This window comes from Arachis ipaensis, chromosome B8, assembly GCF_059453495.1.
Source record: "Arachis ipaensis isolate K30076 ecotype BB chromosome B8, ASM5945349v1, whole genome shotgun sequence".
In the NCBI taxonomy this organism is placed as follows: domain Eukaryota; kingdom Viridiplantae; phylum Streptophyta; class Magnoliopsida; order Fabales; family Fabaceae; genus Arachis; species Arachis ipaensis.
The window spans coordinates 24,883,736-24,907,057 of NC_142443.1; the positions used below are offsets into that span (position 1 = coordinate 24,883,736).

General features: G+C 32.5%; 1 protein-coding gene across 1 annotated transcript; it reads left to right on the top strand.

The window, feature by feature from the left end:
• Positions 1-1,056: 1,056 nt before the first annotated feature.
• LOC107613836 (uncharacterized) lies at positions 1,057-3,951 on the top strand. The gene is made up of 3 exons (XM_088496181.1): positions 1,057-1,272; positions 3,467-3,558; positions 3,840-3,951. Exons 1-3 carry the CDS (start codon positions 1,057-1,059, stop codon positions 3,949-3,951), a joined length of 420 nt encoding a protein of 139 aa, XP_088352307.1.
• The last annotated feature ends 19,371 nt before the right edge of the window (positions 3,952-23,322 follow it).

Below are 23,322 nucleotides of genomic sequence, written 5' to 3' on the forward strand. Positions count from 1 at the left end.
CACACCACTATCTCTTGTTTGTGATGCTGACTTAAATTCACAAAAGGTTTCTCTGTGGTTGTCTACCTTCCACCTTTTAGATGTTCAATTATGTGTATTTGGTTACTTGAAAAAATCTTAGAATAAATAAATATCTTTTAAGAAATATTTTCAATCAAATAATGGTACCTAAGCATACGTTACGCATTTGGAAAAAAAACTTAACTTATCCTCTGTATTTTTAGAATAATTAGTTTTGTTACTAAATTCTGTTTGTGAAGGTTTGAGTTTTTGTGTACTATTGAGTTGCACATTGTTGTTCTCTTGTTGATTGTCTAATGACCTTATATTGTGTAAAGGATTAATCAAATGCCTAGAAGACCTCAGTACACCATTAGTAGTGCAGCCAGAATTGATGCTGCCGCTGATTATCAAACTCAAGCTAGTTTGATGAGTTAAGTAATACTGGTTTGAGCTTGAAATATTGATTTCCATTTTAGTATAGATTTTTAGTCAATATCATTTGTGGGAATACTAAAAAAGATTTCTTGATTATGTATTTAATTTTATTTTAACTAAAGGATGGAACAATGGATAAGGGAGCTAATACTTCAAGTACACATCGACATCCTACAGCTCCTCCACGTCCGTATTCTAGCAACGGTGGTCGACAATCTCGTGTTAATGATGTACCATTTCAACCACCACACAACGAAAGAAGGCTGGCTCCGTCAACTGACATGGGTGACACTCGAGCTCCTCCCAAACGCACAGAGCATCGGGATCACGATGACATTGCCGATGTCTATTCGGAAGATGAAGATTATGACTCGGAGGCAGATGAGGTCAAGTCGTTCGATGACCATGTCGATGACTTGTTTTCTGCGCAAGCTGAATATCAGGGCAATGCTAACAGCTGCAAAGACACTGATTTTTGGGAAGTTGATGTCACCGGTATGGTATTATTTACCAGTTTTTTAGAAACTATAATTAAATCTTTCCTTGAATTCTAATTCTCTGAGTAACTCTAATGTTGTAAGCTTTTTTCCTTCACTAGAAAACGGCATGAAAAAATAGATGGATCTGACTGTTAAGGAGGCATTAGCACTTCCTCCTGGAAGGAAGATTGTACTCCAACATAACACAGAGTTGCAACCAGTTGGTCAGATAGCGGGCCTATTAAGCGGGTTCTTCGAGAGTTTGGGGGCTGACTTTCAACAGTTACCGATTTGTGAAAATAGTTGGAAGACAATGAACAAGGATATCAAGGAACATGCGTTCGACCAAGTTAAGGTAATTTTTAAGTTTTCTGATATAGTAAGGCTTTACAAATGCTTGAAGTTATTTTTAGGTCCTTCAACCATATTTCGAACGTAAAAATGTTTCTTTTTGTTTCTCTTAAATCAAGGGTACATTGGAGAAGATTAAGATGTAAACACATGACACAATGCAAACCCCAAATTAAATTAAAATTTGCTTAAATGTGAAAAGAAAATAAAAAATTGTGAACCTACGTGTTTCATTGATGATTGAATGATTTGTGGCATACTATATGACATAATATCTTTATCGTGCATCTTATCTTATCTCTGGTACAAGTATTAATTTCTTCACACTAAAATTTAAATTTGAATAAGTTTGACTATTACTGAATCTAAGGCATGCAGCGAAGTAAACAATATGATGATAATGTGTTGAATATATATTATATTAACATGATGAGTTTCTATACAATCATCCTATCTTTATTTGGAAATCAATTGAATTTGATTTTTTTTTGTGAGCATTTGATGATTATTTAAGAAACTAAAGATGGACATACAATGATGCATTAAACTAGCCATATATAAGCTAGAACCTACCAGAAAAGGTTAAAGATTTTGTACACCTTTGCAAATAGTTTATATATTTTTGAATTAACCATATATCAAATTGAATGACGAAATGTAGTAAGTTACTTAGAATCTATAAGCTAAGGAATTCAAGATGACTAGATATATCCAAATTTGAAATACTTAGAAGAAGAGGATATCGAATAGTTTATACTTACAATATACCATCCTTAAGAATTATTGAAGTTGTTTTTTGAATTCACATCATAAAGGAATCATGAAGAAGAGAAGTTTAGAGATGATAAAAAAATTCCTAAGGGATCGCATGACCTAATAAAAATTGATTCCAAAAAAATATAGGCAGCAATAAGAATTAGATCAATCCAATCCTTTTGAAATTCTCCACTAACACTAAGATACACAATTATATCTCATATTGATATATTCGGCACTTCTGAACCATAGCTTCTACATATTGGAGGGAATATAAATATATAATATTATATAGATTATATTGTGCATGTTGGTGGTCCAAAATAAAGTAGCTGTAAGTGGAATTCTAATTAATAGACTATGATAATGATGATGACAAAGTGTTTGGGGCAATTCTTTCTTTGTTTATGTCATTGTGAAGTTTGTCTCACTTTCTTACATAAACTTGATATGACTAACTTTATGAATATTTATATGAGAACGGAATCCTTCTATAATTTGGGTTGTGAAATTAGTACTCAATGCAATGCAAGTAGCTTTCATATATTTTTTTAAACATTCTGATGTTTTTTTTTTGTCTTTAAGTTACATGTCTTTGAATAATAATAAATTATTAATGTCTATTGTTAATTATATGTCAGTAAAAAGTGTCTAAAAAATTTTATAATGTATAGCTATATTTTAAAATCATATGAAAACAAAAATACTATATAATAGTCTCTTAATTGAAAAGAAATATATATGTCATACTACTTGTCATTTTATTCTCTAACACAGAATTAAATTGCTTTCTGCTAATTCATATGATGAAATTTTTATAAATAAAGGAAATATGCTATAAAAACAAATATATACACCTTAATAAAGGATTATTTACATGATATGAAATAGTGATATTCATTGATTCATCTAATAAAAGTTGTAAACGTACCCAAATAAGATTATGTTGATATTCTTCACGTACTCAAATAAGATTATCCACATTCATCGATTTTGCTTACTTATGATGTGAAATGTTTGTAGCGAGTCTTTTACTTGGACGAGAAAAACTAAAGAAGGGAATCATACAGAGGATAGGAAGAAACTAGAAGAACACAAGAAATAATTTGTTTCATAAGTTTTATGATAGCACAAAGACTTTTGAGGAAAATGCCAACCATAAACCATCAGGAATAGATGGAAATCACTGGAAATAGTTTCTTGAATATCAGTTGAAAGACGACACAAAAGTAACAAATAATGAATTGGTACTTCATTATATTCAATTTCAAACCCTCTGAATTACTACTAAATATGCTGAATTGGTTGTGATAGTAGAAAAACTTCTACCTAAAATACCTTTACCTTATTTTTTTCTTGAAACCGTACATGGCTATTTGATAGACCTCTAACATTCTATTAATTTATCCCATGCATAGTTATGTTTATTTTTTGTTTTATAGGAGAAGTGCAGAAAAAATGCCCTAAATCATTCAAAACAACTTTATACACATACTGCGGGTTCTAAATCAATGGCCAGAAAAGATACAAAGAAGTAATCAATTTAAATTCAGTTTTAGATTTTTGCTTTGTTTTTGGCAATATAGTGTTGTTTGTTATATGATGGTGTCCACATGAATGTTAAAGGAGCAACGACAGGGAAGGCCCATTGGTAAAGGAGAGATATGGACCATGTCTCATAAAAAAATGGCACATATATAAATGACGATATGCTTATTGTTGGTGTAAGACGTATTTTTTAATTTTTCACTTTTCTTTATGAATTTACAACAATCGATTTATAATTGGTGTAACTTCGAATCTCCTTGTCTGCAGGAAGCAATTGCACATATTGAGAGCGAAGATGCATCTAGCAAGGAGCTTTCACAGAATGATTCCCTTGCACAAGTTCTTAGAAATGAGCACCCAGGACATGTTTGTAGACTAGGTTTCGGACCATGTCCCACTCAGTATTTTCGTAATATTGCATAGTAGTTGGACTCCAGTGTGCAACGTGAAGAGTATAAGAAGGAAATTGCAGAACATGAGGCAGAGGTAGTAGAGGAGAAGGCATAGAGACAGACAGTGCAGAGTTTGTTAAGATACATAATCCAGCAATAAGGAAATAATGCCCCACCTAACGTAGCTGCAACTCTGGATTCTTTGGGAAGTGCACCGATGTTATCTCGCACACGATCATCTTCTTGCGATAATGATCTGCATGATAAATCATGAGTTTGAGTCAATAGATACACTTGAATCTGATCACTTTTTAATTATTCATTGTTTAATTACTTTTGAGTTATTTATTTCTAGGTTATAGTCATTAATGCACCTAGGACAAATTACTATTATATGTATAGACTTTCACGTATATATTTATGTTATGTTTTTCCGTTTTAATGTTATGTTTTTTCCGTTTTAGTTTGATTGCTTAATGTTTGTTTTATTAAATTAAAGCATCTTACGTAGTGGAAGAACGTAATAGGAATTAAAGAATTGACCATATATTAAAAAATTAGGCGTAACGAAAAAAAAAGTATAATATTTTTGCAGCGGTTATAAATCCGTTGCTATAATAGAAACTAAGTTTTTTGTCAAGTCACATTTTGCAGCGGTTCACAACCGCCGCCAGCTACAAGTTGGCTTCGTCATGTATTTAAGAGTGTTTAGAACCGCTGCCAAAACAATGCGCTGCAAAATATCAACTGGCAGCGATTATTCCAGCAGTTACATGTAAGCGCTGCTAAAGGTTTTGCCTCACCGTATCTTTGAGCGGGTTGCCAACCGCTGCTATTCGTTTCGCGGCGGTTAAAAATCGCTGCTATCCGGCTATAAAACCGCCACTATCTGCCGAATCTGGTGTAGTGATGTGTTGTTAGTATCCATTTGTATATTATTATATTAGTCATTTTTAATGACGAATCCAAAAAATTTTATTAATGGAATAAAATATATATAATATAATAATAACTTATAATTATACTATAGTATCGTAAAATATAATCATTTAACCAACAAATTAAAACAATAAAATTATAATTGAAAATAATAATAAATAATTTATAATTTCATTCTTATGAGTTTTAAATTTTGAAAAAATTGAATAATATAAAGCTCTCTAATTCGATTCTAAAAAATCTCTTTTTGTTAGAAGAGGTCGATGAATTATTTTAGGATCTAATTTCTATCGATGAAATTCTTTTGAAATATTTTTCCATTACTAAAAGGATAAATTTATAAACCTAAGTTAATTGATTAATAAAAAGAAGGTTTAATTACTCTTCTGGTCCCTATAGTTTTCTAAAATTTTTAATTAGGTTCCTATACTTTTTTTTTTCTTTTAATTGAGTCCTTGCACCAAATTTTCTTTTTAATTGGGTCCCTACACTTTTTTTTTCCTTTTATTTAGGTCCCTATACCAATTCTCTTTTTTTTAGTTGGTCCCTATAAAATTAAGTCAATTACTAGTAAGAGGGACTTAATTGAAAAAAAATTTAGTGCAGGGACTCAATTAAAAAGAAAAAAAGTATAGGGATCTAATTGAAAATTTCACGAAACTATAGGGACCAACAGAGTAATTAAACCTAAAAAGAATACACAATTCCATACAAATTTAAAAGTACAATATAAAATTATAAATAAAAAACATAAACTAAACGATAAGAAAAAATGCACATAATATAATATCAAATTAAGAATGTAGATCAAAGTTGCGAGAACCAAACCGGTCAATGAACCGATAAGGTGACTGGTTCAATAGTTCGACCGTAGTTTAATCGAAGTTTAACCGATTTATTAAATGTTAAATAAATTATTAAAAATTTAATATATCATTTTAAATATTTAAATTCAATAATTTTTAACCTAATAAAATTTAAAATTTCATAATTTCACATAATAAATTGTTCATCATTTATCAATAAAAATTCATAACAACTTCAAACATCAAAGTTTATAACTAAAGTAGATCAAAACACATGTAAATGACAAATACATAATGTTCTACCACCAAAAGAAACAACATTGACAAACAATTTTTCAACTAAAATTAACTCATAAAATCATAAAACAACAACAATATTATTTTAGAAAATCAACAACAATATTATTTTAGTAGTTCATATAATTAACAAAATAAAAAAAATTGGATTTCTATTTGCAACCCCAAAACTATAATTAGCACAAAATCAACTTTTTAACTTATCCAGGCATTGAAAAACTAGTTAACAAATAATACAGGAACAGTTATTGCAATATTTAACATCGGGCAAAAACTATTAACAATCGTCAATTCAATTAAACACTTAAATCTCAAGCAGTGTTCTCAAACACAACCGAAATTGCTTACACAATAATTAGATTTTTACAGTGTTGATGAAGAAGGGTTATGACATGCATGATTGCAAAAATAAGAACGAAAAGAATTTCAAATTTTACCATGATCCCCAATTTAAATTTGAAATTTCAATAGGCGCGCACTTTCAGATTAGAAATGGTTCTTAATTGAGATTTGATTACACAATTGTTGAAGCAAGCTAACCCTATAATAATTACATGATCAAAACACAAGTACATTGTGTATCTCCAATTATTAATTTCAAAAAGATAAAGCAAATACAAAAAAGAGACAGATGCTCGACGACAATGGCTCGAAGACAAATGCTCGACGAAGAGGATAGAGATGACGATGAGGACAGAAGGGGCCGACAACGACAATGATAGAAGCTTCAAATCGACTTCTGACGATGACGACAGAAGCAGAGTGGCGAAGATGACAACCGTTAATGGCCACTGTCGGCACCGATAGTGGTAGCAATGGTGGAGGCTTTCCTTCTGCTCGTTGCAGGAAATTAGGGTTGGAAGGGAGAGGGAGGCATTCATGACTTCGTTAAGCTCGTTTGGGATTGGGTCACTAGGTTTTGTCTTTTTTTTCTGGCATCAAAACGACGCTATTTTTTTAGGCTGATTACAAAACCAGGGCTTCAGAAAACTGGGCCGATTTAGCCAGTTCACCAGTAAACTATCGGTTCGGCCAGTTTTTTAATCGGGTTTTTACAGGACAGTTTTGGGAGGTCAACCGGACTGGCCAGATGACCAATTTCCTGTTAATCTAATCGTACCAGACGGTCCAGTCCAATTTTCAGAACCTTGATGTAGATAATCGAAATAAAGCTAAGAAGGTAGTTGCTACACAACACAACTACAGTGACCATGAGGCACCAAGGCACAAGCCACCAATTGATTGCAACGAATCTTAAAAATGACTATCCCACAACATTGTTCCTCATCTTATAGCATCTTCCAATAAGAAAATCCACGGTAACAATCATTCAAATGAATTTTCAGCAGCAACAAAATACAATATCCAAATTCAATTATACGTCAATATACACAAACATAAATCATTCAATTATTGAAACAACAGCAAATTCACAGTTTCATAGTTTTAACTATTCAATCATTCAATCATTACAAGAAAACGCTGAGTACCGTCTGAATTACCGTCAGAAAAATGAATAAGATTTGACGGTAAGTTAATTACTGACAAAATTATCGTTGGAAGGAATCCGAGGGTATAAACCTTACCAGTAACCAGTTACCATTGGATTTTTTTGTCCGACGATAATTACCATCGAATTCTGTGACGGATTACCTGCCCGAAAAATCATTTGGTTACTAGAAGATTTTTCCGACAGTAATATTGGCGCCACAATATCTTGTTTTTCATACTATTACCGTCGAATTATGCCTTCGGTAAATCCGACGGTAACGTCAACTTTTTTTTAAATATTGTGACACAATTTTTTTAAATTTTTTATTCTTAAATTTATTTTTCACACAATTAGTGGTCTAATTGTAAATAATAGAAACCAATTATGAAATATTATATATAAATTTTTATTAAAATTAAAAGTCAAATAAATTAAATAAATATAATGAAACAGTAAAATAAATCCCTAATCACTAAAGATCCTGATAGTCATCGTCGTCGTGATTCCTGTGGTTCTGCTGAGGTGGAGAGAAGGCGGAGATGTCCGTGTCTCACCAGCAGCACCGTTGCCACTAGCAAGGCCGCTGCCACTGGCACGCATTTGAGCCTGGTATAGTGCCATCAGCTACTCCATCCGCTAAAGCTGCTCCAGCTGCTCCCTCCACTCCAGCCTGAGGTCGTCCCTGTCCGTCACACGTGTAAGGATCTCCTGATACCTCTCCTAAGTCTCGGTTAGCTTCTGAGCTGTTCATGAAGGCTCCGGGTGAGCTCTTGCACCTGCAGCTCAAATCAATGCATTCCTTGGGATTGACAGCTCAACTAGTGGCAGAGGCAAACAATGGCCCTAACGTGGAGGTGCAAAGGCTACTGGCGAATAATGATCCCAACCCGTATACGCAATTCTTGTATGGTGCTGAGGCGGTCTCGCACCAAACTGCATCGGGATCGACGACTAAAGCAGTAGAGCCATTAGCATCCTCCCCACTTTGCTGAGTTGCAGCCTCCAGTATCTCATATAGGACTCCTGTGTAACATATGTTATTATGATTAGGACGATAACTGTACAGTTAATTGAAAATTTTATATCACAAGATCAGAAGTTTACTCACATAATGATCCACAAACTGCAGATAAGCAAATCTTTCTTTGTTTTCCTTCAAAGTGTGGGCGTACTTGAAGGTCTCTGCCAATATAGCATTGCGATCCAACGACTTCGACTACACATGTTGTATTGAAAAAATATGTTAGGATGCTTACTAATGATATGTTAAAGTATAATTAAGTTAATAACAAAATTAGAGAAGCTACATACCAGCCTAGCCTTAGTCTTCATGAAGGTCACCGAGCCACCGATATACTTAAATGACCTGGCCGATGCCTGTTAGCTTTGTTTGTGAGACACAGATACATGAACCCCTCATCAGTCTCCCAGTGAACGTATAAAGCCTTATTGATTTTTTAGCGGAGCCAGGTAATGACGTGGTCACGCCTCTCACGTACATCCTCCAATATCTGTTGCACCTGCCTACCCGTTCGAGGGTCGTATATCTTCCTGATGAGAGCATTGTGCTCCTTGTCCCATATAAAGAGAAGCTGCACAAAGAAACTTTAAAAATAGTTAATCAAAGTATATCGTATTAAACAAAAATAGAAAATATAAACTAGCTAATAAGATTTTACTATATTAAGTTTTTACCGCCCACTTCTGAAACTATCGCTCACTAGTCTCAAAGGGGATCTTCTTGTAACTCGACCGTGGATGGTCGTACATCAGCTTGATGGCGTTAGTCATCTCTTGAGTACATGCATTGTTGCTTAGTGCAAACCTATCAATAATTCACAAATAAACCAATATGGGAATATAAATTAAAACTTCAGAAGCAAATAACCATATATATAGAGATTTTTTTCGAAATTTTGGTAGAGTTTCATCTATAATTGAAATGCGCCATAAATTCTATCCATCAACAATTAACTTAAACAGTACCAATTATCAACAATCAATGAACAACAGTCAATAATTAAGAAGAAAAATTCATAAATCCACTAAATTAGAATCAATAATCAAGAATCAATAATAAAGATATATCAAACACTTTCAGCAGTTCAAACCTACAACCCTAAATCCATTAAAACTAGAATCAATAATCAAGATATATCAATCACTTTCAGCATATAAAAGACTTAAAGTAATACTTACGCCGTTCTGCCATCGGGCTAGATTGTCAACTGTATGATGGGAGGTGGTGGAGGCGCATCAGCTGGTTAGCTTTTGTGAGAGGATTCTGGCGCCGCGGTGTCCGTCGCTAGAGGCGGCGTTGCCGAGACAGTAGGTTGCTGAGCGGATAGAGGCGTCGTCGTTTCCATATATGTAGGGACGTAGTTGGGGTTAGGCACCACGATGAATGGCTGTTCTGATGCACCCACAACCTATGACATCATCAGGATAGTCGGATTAGAGGGAGAGGATCTAGAATTCCGAGGGGTACCAGCAAAAACCTTCCCTCTACCACGACCACGACCACTATGCTGATCCGCAATACTTCTACCTGTCGTCATGTCTGCAAAGAGCATACCAATTAAAAATGTGTTAAACATATTCACAACATCATTCACAATACTTATTCAAAATAAATTACGTAAAACAATCAATAGAGAAATACATTATCCATTAAAATCAAATAAAACAAGAGGTAATTATACATTCCAACTTCACAAATAAGAAGTCATCCATAAGTCATTCAAAATGATCTCATATTTAATTTTTTTTAATTTACTATTACTTTCACTCTTAAAATGTATTGAAAATTAATGTGACTTATTATCGGGGCTACAAGTCAACTTGTTGACTATTGACTCATGCAAGAAATAATAATAATAATAATAATACCTTAACACAATAAAATATAGGGTTAAGTACAATTTTGGTTCCTAAGGCATAGATCAAAAATTTTTTTTGTCCACAACCATTTTTGTTATACAAAATCGTCCCTAAGGTTCAGCTAAGTTTTAAAATCGTCGTTCGGACCAAAATACCCTTCTCTAACAAACCTTCTTCACCAAAATACTCAAGTTTGCTTCTTTTTTTTCTTCTTCATCACAGCATCAACAATAACAACAATGGAATCAGAAACAGAAACAATGTGTAACAACCGCCTTTTATTCCTTCTAGAAACAAAATTAAATTCGAAATTTGAAAATTAGTTAGGAGATGAGTTTAGAATTTTGAATTGTGGATAGGAATCTAATAACCGCCCTTCTTTTGAATTTAAAATTATCCCAACTACCCTGCCACTGAAAGTATATAAATAGGGGTATACCAATAAGTAGAAGATCACCCCTCTCAAACACTAATCCTCCCCTTCTTTCTCTACGAAAATATTCTGTGTGCAAACACGAGGCAAGCTCATAGGCAATAAAGAGGCATTAGAAAAAAGAATAGGAAATTATGCTTTTTTTTTTTTTTTTTTACTTTTATGTTTGGCATGTATTATGCTCTATTTTTATTTTCTTCCATCCATGCATGTTATCATGTTTCAGTGTCTTATGGCATTAATTATCTTTTACTCATCCTTTATCTATATTGATCATGTTTGTCCATTATGTCATTCATGTCCTCTTGAGTTATTAGTACATACCTTCTTATAATATTTTATTCAATTATTTAATATTTTCTATTTTTATTATGTGCATTTATATGATCTTTTATACCATTATATTATTTATATTCCCTTAGGGTCGAAAGTACATACTTTCTTATAATGTTTTATTCAATTATTTAATATACCCTATTTTTATTATGTGCATTTATATGATCTTTTATACCATTATATTATTAATATTCATTTAGGGTCGAGAGTACATACCTTCTTATAATATTTTATTCAATTATTTAATATGCCTTATTTTTATTATGTGCATTCATATGATCTTTTATACCATTATATTATTTATATTCCCTTAGGGTCGAGAGTACATACCTTCTTATAATGTTTTATTCAATTATTTAATATGTCATATTTTCTGTACTTTAATATGACCTTTCAATTTATGCCATTATGTTACTGAGATGTTTTTAATTAGAGAGTTCATGCATATACTGTGCCTTATAACTAGGATCTCATTATTTCACATGCCCCTTTTATCGTCATGTTTGTCCATCTTCTAGCATGATTTCTTTCTGTATGATTTTCTTCTTGTGTAAGCCTAAACAACCCTAATTATAAATTAAACTGAGGGAATGATCCTTCGGTAAGGGAAGGTGACCCATAAAGACAAGATATTGAGATGATCCCTCGGTAAGGGAGGGTGATCGATTGAGATGATCCTTCGATAAGGGAAGGTGATCGCCAAAACGTTTGGGATAAGAACCTTCGGTAAGGGAAGGGAACTCCCATTTTTATACCGGTTTGAACTCAATACCTTCCATAAAAGCTACAAGTTAAGAAAGGAGAAGTATGAAGGAAAGTTTGATTATAATTATATTTTAAGATTATTTTCTTAAGTTATGATTATGTTGATGTTTCATGAGTTATTATCCTTTCTATTTGACTTGCCTATGTCAATATTACATGCTTTTCTTTTATGCCTATCATGTTTTACGTTTTACAAGAAAGGTTCATAATACATGCCATGCCATATGATTTTTAAATCCCGCATATGGGCTGGGGATAGATATGGAGGTGTTACATAGCACTCCTACTGAGAGTTTTTAAGTTCTCATCCCTTCTTTTTTCCATACTATCTCCAGAGGAACATGGCACAGCGGATGGAGACAACGCAACGCCCTCGAGGGTAACTTCTGAGTATGACCCCTCGAAGCATAAGTGGGTAGTTACGACTACTACTACCGTGCTCCAAACTATCTACTTAGGTCAAAATTTCGTAGAAAGAGACACCCAACTACCTGTCGTAACCTTCTTAGATGCGAACACTTCAGCACTCAAGAAACGGTCACCCGAGGTGGTATATCTTGAATTAGATTCTGAGGCAGAGGAAGAGGAGTCCGACAGCCCTAGCCAGAAAGAGGACTGCTAGTACCTCAATTCATGAAAGACTGAAGGGTCCCGACCAAGAATAGGATATGACACAAGGACGAAAGTTTCTTCGATGAAATTAGTTAGGATGCATTGGTTTCTTTTCCTTTTGTCATAATTACTTTTAAGCACCTTCTTGTTTTAGGACCGTACTCATGGGAATTTTGTTTTTATTCATTTTGCTTGAACTTCTTTGAGTGTATTCAATTCCGTCTTTTCAGTGTTATTCGATTGCTACCCAGGTTTTCATGCGTATTTCCCTCCTTTCTTGCATAACGATTGAGTTTATTAATTTTCTATCAAGTATGACACCCTATTTAAAGGCCTTCAAGGATGGAATTTAACTTAGGGTGTTACATTAAAGATATCAGAGCAAATTCGATCTAGGACCCTAATATGGAAGTATGACTAATAAGATTTTTCCCTATGGCTATCCACAAACAGGATAATCATGGAAAGCCGTGGATGCCCACGTGGATCAGGCTCGTGCTCCTCAAATCTAGCGAAATACATGAAGGATATGGCAAGGGAAAAAAAAGAGCAGGCCGAAGCCACCACTTTGATGGCCCAACAACTATCCAATGCAAATTGGGATTCCGGAACTCACGAATTAGATGTAGGACAAGCCCGTACAACCTTTGGTGACTTCAAGAAAATTGGTCCACCTGAGTTTCGTCTCGACCCCGATGTGGCGGAAGAATGGCTGACAGAAATGGAAAAAAGTGTTTACAATTTTTCCAGGCACCGAGGTACAAAAAGTGATGTATAATACCTTCATGCTTAAAGCTGATGCCGAGTTCTGGTAGGATGGAGTAAAATGATTGTTAGAGGATGCTGGGACGGATATCAGCTAGGCCACGTTTAAGGAAGCTTTCTACAAGAAGTGATTTCCCCTCTCTGTTCGGAAGTTTAAGGAGATGGAGTTTCTGCAATTGAGACAAGATAGGATCAGTATTGCGAAGTACATAGAGAAATTCGAGAGACTTTGCAAGTTTTCCGCCATGTACAAGGCTAATCCGAATGAAAAGTGGAAATGTATGAAGTATCAAGGGGCTCAAAGCAGAGGTCCTAACAACAATTGCTCCACTGGAGATCCGGGAGTTTTCCTCCCTTATTAGTAAGTGCCAAGTGATCGAAGGCAAGTGCACAATTAATGGGATCTCTCTAACTATTCCATACCGGTGCTTCTCATCTCTTTGCTACTAGTAAGATTAGCTTACCCATGTCTAAATCACCATGCATCTTACTAATGATCTTTATTGACCGATTTAATATGTAGAATTTGGGGACAAATTCTTTTTGTATGGGGTGGTAATGTAACAACCGCCCTATATCCCTTCTAGAAACAAAATTAAATTCAAAATTTGAAAATCAGTTAGGAGATGGGTTTAGAATTTTAAATTGTGGATAGGAATCTAATAACTTCCCTTCTTTTGAATTTAAAATTATTCCAACCACCCTACCACTGAAAGTATATAAATAGGGGTACACCAGTAGATAGAAGATCACCCCCTCAAACACTAATCCTCCCCTTCTTTCTCTACACAAATATTCTTTGTGCAAACACAAGAGGCAAGCTCATAGGCAATAAAGAGGCATTAGAAAAAAGAGTATGGAATTATGCTTTTTTGTTTTTGACTTTTATGTTTGGCATGTATTATGCTCTATTTTTATTTTCTTCCATCCATGCATGTTATCATGTTTTAGTGTCTTATGACATTAATTATCTTTTACTCATTCTTTATCTATATTGATTATGTTTGTCCATTATGTCATTCATGTCCTCTTGAGTTATTAGTACATACCTTCTTATAATATTTTATTCAATTATTTAATATTCCCTATTTTTATTATGTGCATTTATATGATCTTTTATACCATTATATTATTTATATTCCCTTAGGGTCGAAAGTACATACCTTCTTATAATGTTTTATTCAATTATTTAATATATCCTATTTTTATTATGTGCATTTATATGATCTTTTATACCATTATATTATTAATATTCCTTTAGGGTCGAGAGTACATACCTTCTTATAATGTTTTATTAAATTATTTAATATGCCCTATTTTTATTATGTGCATTCATATGATCTTTTATACCATTATATTATTTATATTCCCTTAGGGTCGAGAGTACATACATTCTTATAATGTTTTATTCAATTATTTAATATGCCATATTTTCTGTACTTTAATATGACTTTTCAATTTATGCCATTATGTTACTGAGATCTTTTTAATTAGAGAGTCCATACATATACTGTGCCTTATAACTAGGGTCTCATTATTTCACATGCCCATTTTATCATCATGTTTGTCCATCTTCTTGCGTGATTTCTTCCTGTATGATTTTCTTCTTGTGTATGCCTAAACCACCCTAATTGTAAATTAAAATGAGGGAATGATCCTTCGGTAAGGGAAGGTAACCCTTAAAGACAAGATATCGAGATGATCCCTCGGTAAGGGAGGGTGATCGATTGAGATGATCCTTCAGTAAGGGAAGATGATCGCCAAAACGTTCGGGATAAGAACCTTCGGTAAGGGAAGGGAACTTCTATTTTTATACCGGTTTGAGCTCAATACCTTCTATAAAAGCTACAAGTTAAGAAAGGAGAAGTATGAAGGAAAGTTTGATTATAATTATATTTTAAGATTATTTTCTTAAGTTATGATTATGTTGTTGTTTCATGAGTTATTATCCTTTCCATTTGACTTGACTATGTCAATATTACATGCTTTTCTTTTATGCCTATCATATTTTACGTTTTACAAGAATGGTTCATAAATACATGCCATGCCATATGATTTTTAAATCCCGCATATGAACTGGGGATAGATATGGAGGTGTTACGTAGCACTCCTACTGAGACTTTTTAAGTTCTCATCCCTTCTTTTTCCCATACTATCTCCAGAGGAACATGGCACAGCGGATGGAGACAATGCAACACCCCCGAGGGTAACTTCTGAGTATGACCCCTCGAAGCATGCGTGGGTAGTTATGACCACTACTATCGTGCTCCAAATTATCTACTTAGGTCGAGATTTCGTAGAAAGAGACACCCAACTGCCTGTCGTAACCTTCCTAGATGCGAACACTTCAGCACTCAATAAACGGTCACCCGAGGTGGTATATCTCGAATTAGATTTCGAGGCAGAGGAAGAGGAGTCCGACAGCCCTAGCCAGGAAGAGGACTGATAGTACCTTAATTCATGAAACACTGAAAGGTCCTGACCAAGGATAGGATATGACACAGGGATGGGAGTTTCTTCGATGAAATTAGTTAGGATACATTGGTTTCTTTTTCTTTCATCATAATTACTTTTAAGCACCTTCTTCTTTTAGGACCGTACTCATGGAAATTTTATTTTTATTCATTTTTCTCGAACTTCTTTGAGTGAATTCAATTCCGTCTTTTTAGTTTTATTCGATTGCTACCCAAGTTTTCATGCGTATTTCCCTTCTTCCTTGCATAACGATTGAGTTTATTGGTTTTCTATCAAGTATGACACCCTATTTAAAGGCCTTCAAGGATGGAATTTATTGGTTTTTTATTGAGTTTATTGGTTTGCGACGTCCTCTCTTGTTGATTTGCTGGCGTCGATGTCGAACACTGCCACAGGAGCAGAAACGGCGACGCAGCGTGTGGCATCTGTCTTCCTTCGCCAGCGTCATCGCCACCTTGCTCTTCCCCCTTCTTCTTCTTCCCTTTCCCATGGTTTTGTTTCTCTCTCTCAACTACAACACTCTCTTTTTCTTATTTTTTCTTTTCTTATTTTATAATTTTTAATTGGGATAATTTGGTCCAAAATTTTATGATTTAAATAAAAAGGACGATTTTAAAACTTAGCTAAATTTTAAGGACAATTTCGTATGTAAAAAAATGTTAGGAACAAAAACTTTTTTCAGCCTATACCTAAGGGACCAAAATCGTACTTATAATGACTAATATAATATAATTAATTGCACTGACTATGCATAAAATAAAGAACTACTAGAATGATAGAGAATTAATTATTTAATTACATATATAAAATTAGCTTAACCAAAAATTAACCCGTATAAAAGTATGTTTATGCAAATTGATAAACATTTAGTAATATGCCTATTTGAACAGAATAACTTGAACTATGTGAAGTATATGCATTTAAGCTTGAGCATCACCAATTTACTGAATTCAATTCTAATTCAAAACCAACAACACAACAACAACAGTATCATATCATTACAGCATTAGAACTCATAAAAGTCTAATAACATAATCTAATCCTATCTTAATCACGTAAATTCACTAAACAGAAAAATTATTTCTAACTAAATCATTATACTAATTAATAATAAAACTAAAATGAATCCTAAATTTAACGAAAATAAAAACAGAAATTTATTTATCAGAGAATGTAGACACAGAGGTGGACGGGAGAATGTTAGTGGTGGCCGGCGCTGTTGATGGCGGGCTGGCAGAACTGGATGGCAGCGAGAGGGAGAAGGGTTGTCAAAGAGGATATGCAGTGGCAGGGCTGACACGCGTCGGGGCTGACGAGGCGGTGAGGAGGGAGAGGGTTAGAGAGAGATTGGAAGAAGAAGGGAGAAATAGAGGTTGATTGAGGAGGCAGTGGTGGGGATGACGGCACAGCGGGGAGGGAGAGGGTTAGAGAGAAAGGGAGAAAAGAAAGGGCAGTGAGAGAGAGATGGATTTGAAATGAAGGGGGAGAGCGTTAGCGCTTTGAATTTATAGCAAAATTGCCGTCGGATTTACTGTCAGAAATATCCAATGGTAATCCATTGCAGGTCATCAAAACACAGCGTTTTCACTAAATGGATTTACCGGCGGATTTATCCAACAGTAAATCCGATATTAACTTGGGCGCCTATTTTTTTTCTTTTTCTCCAATTATTACCGGCGAATTCACTATCGAAAACTTAAATCCACCGGTAATAATATAACCTAACAAATTCTACGCTTTTACCGCCGATAAATCTGACGGTAAATCTGCTGTCAGACGTTAAATCTGACAGTAAATCCGATGGTACTTAACGTTTTTCTTATTGTGAATTATTCAAACAACAACAAATTCACAATTTCACAGTTCCAGTTATTCAATCATCCAATTATTCAAACATAAATCACAATTCACACTTCCTAAATAAGATAAACAAATTTTACTAAACAAAATACCAAATCAAAGCAATAAAGCGTGCATATTAGTCATTAGTGAATTTGTGAGTGTACCAACTACTCTAGAAGGAGAAGCTGAAGACTGAAGAGGTGCGTACAGCCGGTCCGGCGGTGCTTGAAGCGGCTGAAAACTGGAGAGGCGAGGGAGTCAAAGACGCAGAGACGACGACAGAATGGTGAGAGACGATGATGGAGTAGGCCGTGGGCGAGTAGTGAGACCGCAAGAGATGATGATGGAGTGGGCGCGCGAGCCAGCAACAGTTGGCGACACCGCGACAGTGACGCGGGGCAGGTCAGGAGGTGGGCGATGACGATTACACAGGGTTGGAGTTTTGGAGAGTATGAGAAAGAAAATTGAAAGGAGGAAGAAGGAGAAAGGTTAGAAATTTTAGAATTGAAGAGTGCCCAATAGGATCAAAAGTAATGACCCAGTGGGAACAACTAAATTTTTTTTACTAAGAACTGCTCAATTATTTTTAAAATTCCATTGGGGGCACTTGCCCCCACTAGGCAGTGAATGAATTCGTTCGTGGCCATTTCTAAATTTTTGCAAGTAAATTACCCAAAAAAATTGAAAGGTTACAAGACAATCAACCAAATCAATAAAGTATACTAGACTATTAGTAATTTAATTTTGTGACTTTAACTCTGGGTTATTAAATAAACATGTGGACAGAGTTCGAAAACTCTAGAATAGAGCTATTAAACAAACATGTGGGATGAGTTCGAGCTCACTTATCATGAGCGGTAAGTCAAAATTAAAATAAAAAAATAAGTTAATTCTTATTTTAAACGATTCAAGAAATTATTCGACTCAACTCATTCAAACTAACGAATTAATCAAGTTGACTTGTTTGACATGTGTTTTAATTTTTCTTAAAGAAAAATTACTACATATTTTAATTTTTTTACTTGATATATATAAAAAAATATCATACATTCATATACTTTAACAGTAACCTATCTAAAATTTAATAAATGTCTAGTTAATAAATCCATAACTGTATAATGTAAACTCATCAAGCATCATTCAAGTTTGGATTATTAAACTTCCCCCCTCCCCCTCAAAAAAGGAAACGAGTTAGATGAACCAACTTACGTACTCTGAATTCGAGTTCATTTAACTGCAAAGTTATTCAAGCCGAACTACATTGATCTATTTCTATACAAATTGTGATTTTATTAGTTTCACTCACTCATTTTATAGGTCCTACTTCAAAAATAAGGTTAGAAGACAACCAGCAGAGCTTGAAAAATTTTTTTGGGAAAAAAATTTTTTTAACATAAAAATTATATAATAATATTTATATTAAAATAAAATTTATAAATATAATTATTTTTAAATTTACTAGTAATATGACAATAAATAAATAATTATATAGATAGATATTATAAAATATTTTAAATTTTTTTTAAATTGTAAAATAATAATTATATAAATAAAAGAAATTAATTTTACTACAACTAATTCTAACATTAAAATTATAAAATGAAAGTTGATCCTATAAATTTAATGTAAAAATATAAAATTTAAACCAATTTAGTTATATTTGTTCTTTTGTATTAATACTATTAATTTTTTTAGAGTAAAGTATCGTTTTTGTCCCCAACGTTTGGGGTAAGTCATATTTGTGTCCCTAATGTTTAAATCGTCCTATTTGTATCCCTAACGTTTATAAAAGTGATTCAATGTTATCCTATTATCAATTATACTAACAAATCAGATTATATTTTTTAATTATTCTCACTTGGATGTATTCATTCTCAATTAGGCCTCACTTAGATGTGTTCGATTTCAATATTATATCCACTATTTGTGTTTATATTCAATTATGTTCTTAGAAAAGTGAATTATGTAAATGTTGTAGGAATTAGTTTTAATTTTTGATGAGCTATTTTTCGGAGTGGATCATCGATTCTATCCCAGATATTTGTATTCTAACTTCAAGAAGAGATTTTTAAAACTCAAACTAAAGCGTTCATAATGTCTAATTGACGGCAGGATAACATTGAATCATTTTTACAAACGTTAGGGATACAATTAGGACGATTTAAACGTTAGGGACACAAATAAGATTTACCCCAAACATTGGGAACAAAAACGATACTTTACTCTAAAACTCATTTTTTTATAAAAACTTGGGAAAATATGATCTCTATTATTTGAACTGAGCTCCGTCTATGAAGACAATGATACAATTTTCTTTTCTTTTTGAACGAAAAATGAAAACAATATTATTTTCCCAATTTGTTCGGATTTATCAGATATAAAGCTGGATTTGATAACTATGCTCTTCATAATAATATATGATATATATCTCACTATTTCGATATTTTCATGTTCATTCTCATTGGTGGAGCTTTGAGAGATCTAGAACCTCCTTCCTCCTCTGTTCTCTTTTCTGTTTATATATAAGAAACACTAAATAAATCGCCTTCACTAATCATGTGATTATTTTAATATGTACTTTATAATTGAGCTCTTGTTAGTTTGCTTTCAGGAATTGTGGTTGGTGGTTATCTGATAACTGTAATAATTGAATCTAAACTTTTAATTTTAAAATGATATAGGTATTATTTTAAGTTTTTAACTAATTTTAAATTTATTATTATTATTTATCTTTAATTTATAAAAAAACGATTAATAATAAACATATCCGCTGGTTTTAGTAATATTTATTAAGGCTAATAATAAGTAAAGTAGGATAGGATTTTAGACTCATCCTACTCGTAGATTTAAATTTTTTCTAAAATTCAATCTTATTCTACCTACAAATTGAGAATATCTCTATCCTAATTCTACTCGTATTCTAAAATTCTACACCCAATCTTACTTGACCCGACCAAAAAAAAAATCAAATTTTTCAATCAAATATAATATTTAATCATTCTATAATTCATAAACATACTAGTAAAATAAAAAATACAAAATTAAAAACAACAAAATTAAAATAAAATTCTTGTTAAAGTTAAAAAATAGAGGACGTAAATTCAATCTCCATTAATTTTATTATATATGCATAATAATTTTTAATTATATACTATAATATATCAAAAGTGTGAATTCATTAGATTGGACCTAAATTTATACTCTACTTTACTCGCAGGCCAACTTGCTTCGCTCTCAACCAATCCGATACATATCAATCCTAGCAATACTAATTTTCATAATAAAGTTATTATTAACTATGTTAGATGTATATTAACACCAATCACTAAAATACACGATAAGTGATTTTGATGCCCAAATAAAATTTTGAGTTATTATCATAGCTTCAATATTGTTGAGTATTTTTATGCGCGATCAAGTGCAAGATTGATGAGCATATATAAATAAATAGATCTAGAGAAAATATTTATATACTCTGGCAGGAATGTACTTTTTCTTCCTCCAGCTCATTAACTCTATCCATCAAATACTCATATAAAAAAGAAAGAAAGGACACTTTATATCTTATTGGGGAACTAATTAAAAAATAAAAACTAATGAATGGCTCTTCTATGTTTGAAGAGGTGGACAAATTTCACTTTCAAGAATCAGTAATTAACTAATTACCTCTGAATTAACTTGTTAATTAATGTGAGGTGGGCAAAGGAAATCAGTTGCCATTCATTGCAAATTAAGAAAAAAAAAAGGCTCAAATATAATGGAACGAAGTGGATTTGAATTTTTTGTTGGAAATAAATAGTATAACCACAATCCAATCAATCACGTGTCAAATAATTTGTTATTTTTATTATGTTAAAATGTTAATATAATAAGGTCCTTGATTAAATTTAGAGATTTATCATTGTGATAGTGATTATAATATTGAGAGATAAATATTTTATAATTTAATCTAAATTATTTTTGGTCATAGGATGATTAAAAAGGACATTAGTAATCCGAAAAGATCAATATATATATATATATATAATGGTCTTCATTGGATGTAGATTAATAGATCTCATTTATTAAATTATATATATAGATGGTGCATATAGAAATATGACCATTGAACTGACCCACTTTGAGAATTCATAATGGTTATAATTACCGTATATTTGTCAATAGAATATTCTCAAGATGAACATAGTAATAGAGTTTCTTTTGACATGCGACTGTCATAGTAATTAACAATGTATTTATTATACTTTGATTTCGGACACCTAATACCTTAGGGTACTAGTTGAATGGATATTGGGTATGATTTAAATATTTGTAGAATTAATGATTAGTCACTAAGAAATCCGTCAACTCTCGGTAAAAAGTTAGAGTTCTATAACTATAATGACTGAGATGAATAAAACCTTGGCCAAGGAGATTGAATAAATGAAGAAATAAATTTCTTAGGTCATTCAGAGTTCATTATAATAATGGTAACAAGTTAGAGTTTGACAATTAAACCATACTCTAAGGGTTAATCAAGAGCTGGAAAGATGGAAGGAATTATATTTTGTTCTTCTAAGGTTCTTAGTAAAAATATATTACTTCATACTATCGGGTCGTTGAGGAGTGTTGCTAGACGCCAACCTTGATTAGTAAATTTAGTATGACTAATTTACTACCCGTTTAGATTGAACCTATGGGTCACACACTAACGAGTGTTCTAATCTTTGCTGTAGAATTATTTAATTATTATTTTGATTTGATCAAATAAATAATTATATTAATTCAAATAGAATATTATTATATTTTTTTTTTAGCACCAAAAATATAATAATAGTATGATAATTGAGAATATTATATGAGATTTGAGAATAATTAGTTATTCTATTTCTAAACTTGAATTCTAAATTTGGATGAAATCCTAACTGATTCTATTTCAAATTGAGTTATGATATGATTCATAAATTTGAAGGATTCAGATTTAAAATTTTAAGATATGATTTAAATTTGAATTGAGAATCAAATTTAAAATCAATAACAAATCTCATACTATATATATGTATGCCAAGAGTAGAGGAAACAACAGAATGAAAAGAGAATAAAACATAAGGATTTTATTCCTTTACCTCTACACACATAAACGTATGTGAGCCTGATTCTTGGAGAAGAATTTTATGGCGTACAAAGAGTTGCAAGAGGTTTCTCAATTTAGATCAGATATCCATTGGTCAAAGAGTTGACAGTAAAGGTTGGTCTCGGTGTGGATACGCATAATGCCTTCGTACCATCGAAGGAGAGAAAGATTTTTACTAACGTACTCAGGTATTTAGATCTGATCTATACATATAAATTATTATTGGAATAAATTTTAAGCACAAAATAGATCTTTAAAGATTACTTTCTTTTCTTTCGCTGCGTGTTATGAACACATGGTAATCCTTTAGTGGTATTAGAGCTTTGGCTTTTTTTTTTTTGTGTTTAAATTTTTATTCCTATTTTCTTAAAGTTTGTAAATTAATAAGATTAATTCAAATTATTTTTTAAACATGTGATGTATTTATTTCTATTGAGATGATTTTTTAATAAATTAATAGTTAATTTATTTTAATTATTTAATTGTGATTAAATTATCATTCTTTTAATATAAAAGTTATATTTATAATCAAATATTTTGTTTGATTTTTTTATTTATTAAATTTTATTGTGATTTTGATCACAATAAAAGGAATAAGATACA

What these genes read in the sequence shown, in the direction of transcription:
- LOC107613836 (XM_088496181.1), top strand. Translation starts at nt 1,057, where the DNA reads ATGGATCTGACTGTTAAGGAGGCATTAGCACTTCCTCCTGGAAGGAAG. An exon ending in ATGCGTTCGACCAAGTTAAG is followed by an intron (nt 1,273 to 3,466) that starts GTAATTTTTAAG and finishes TTTGTTTTATAG; the next exon opens with GAGAAGTGCAGAAAAAATGC. An exon ending in GCCAGAAAAGATACAAAGAA is followed by an intron (nt 3,559 to 3,839) that starts GTAATCAATTTA and finishes CCTTGTCTGCAG; the next exon opens with GAAGCAATTGCACATATTGA.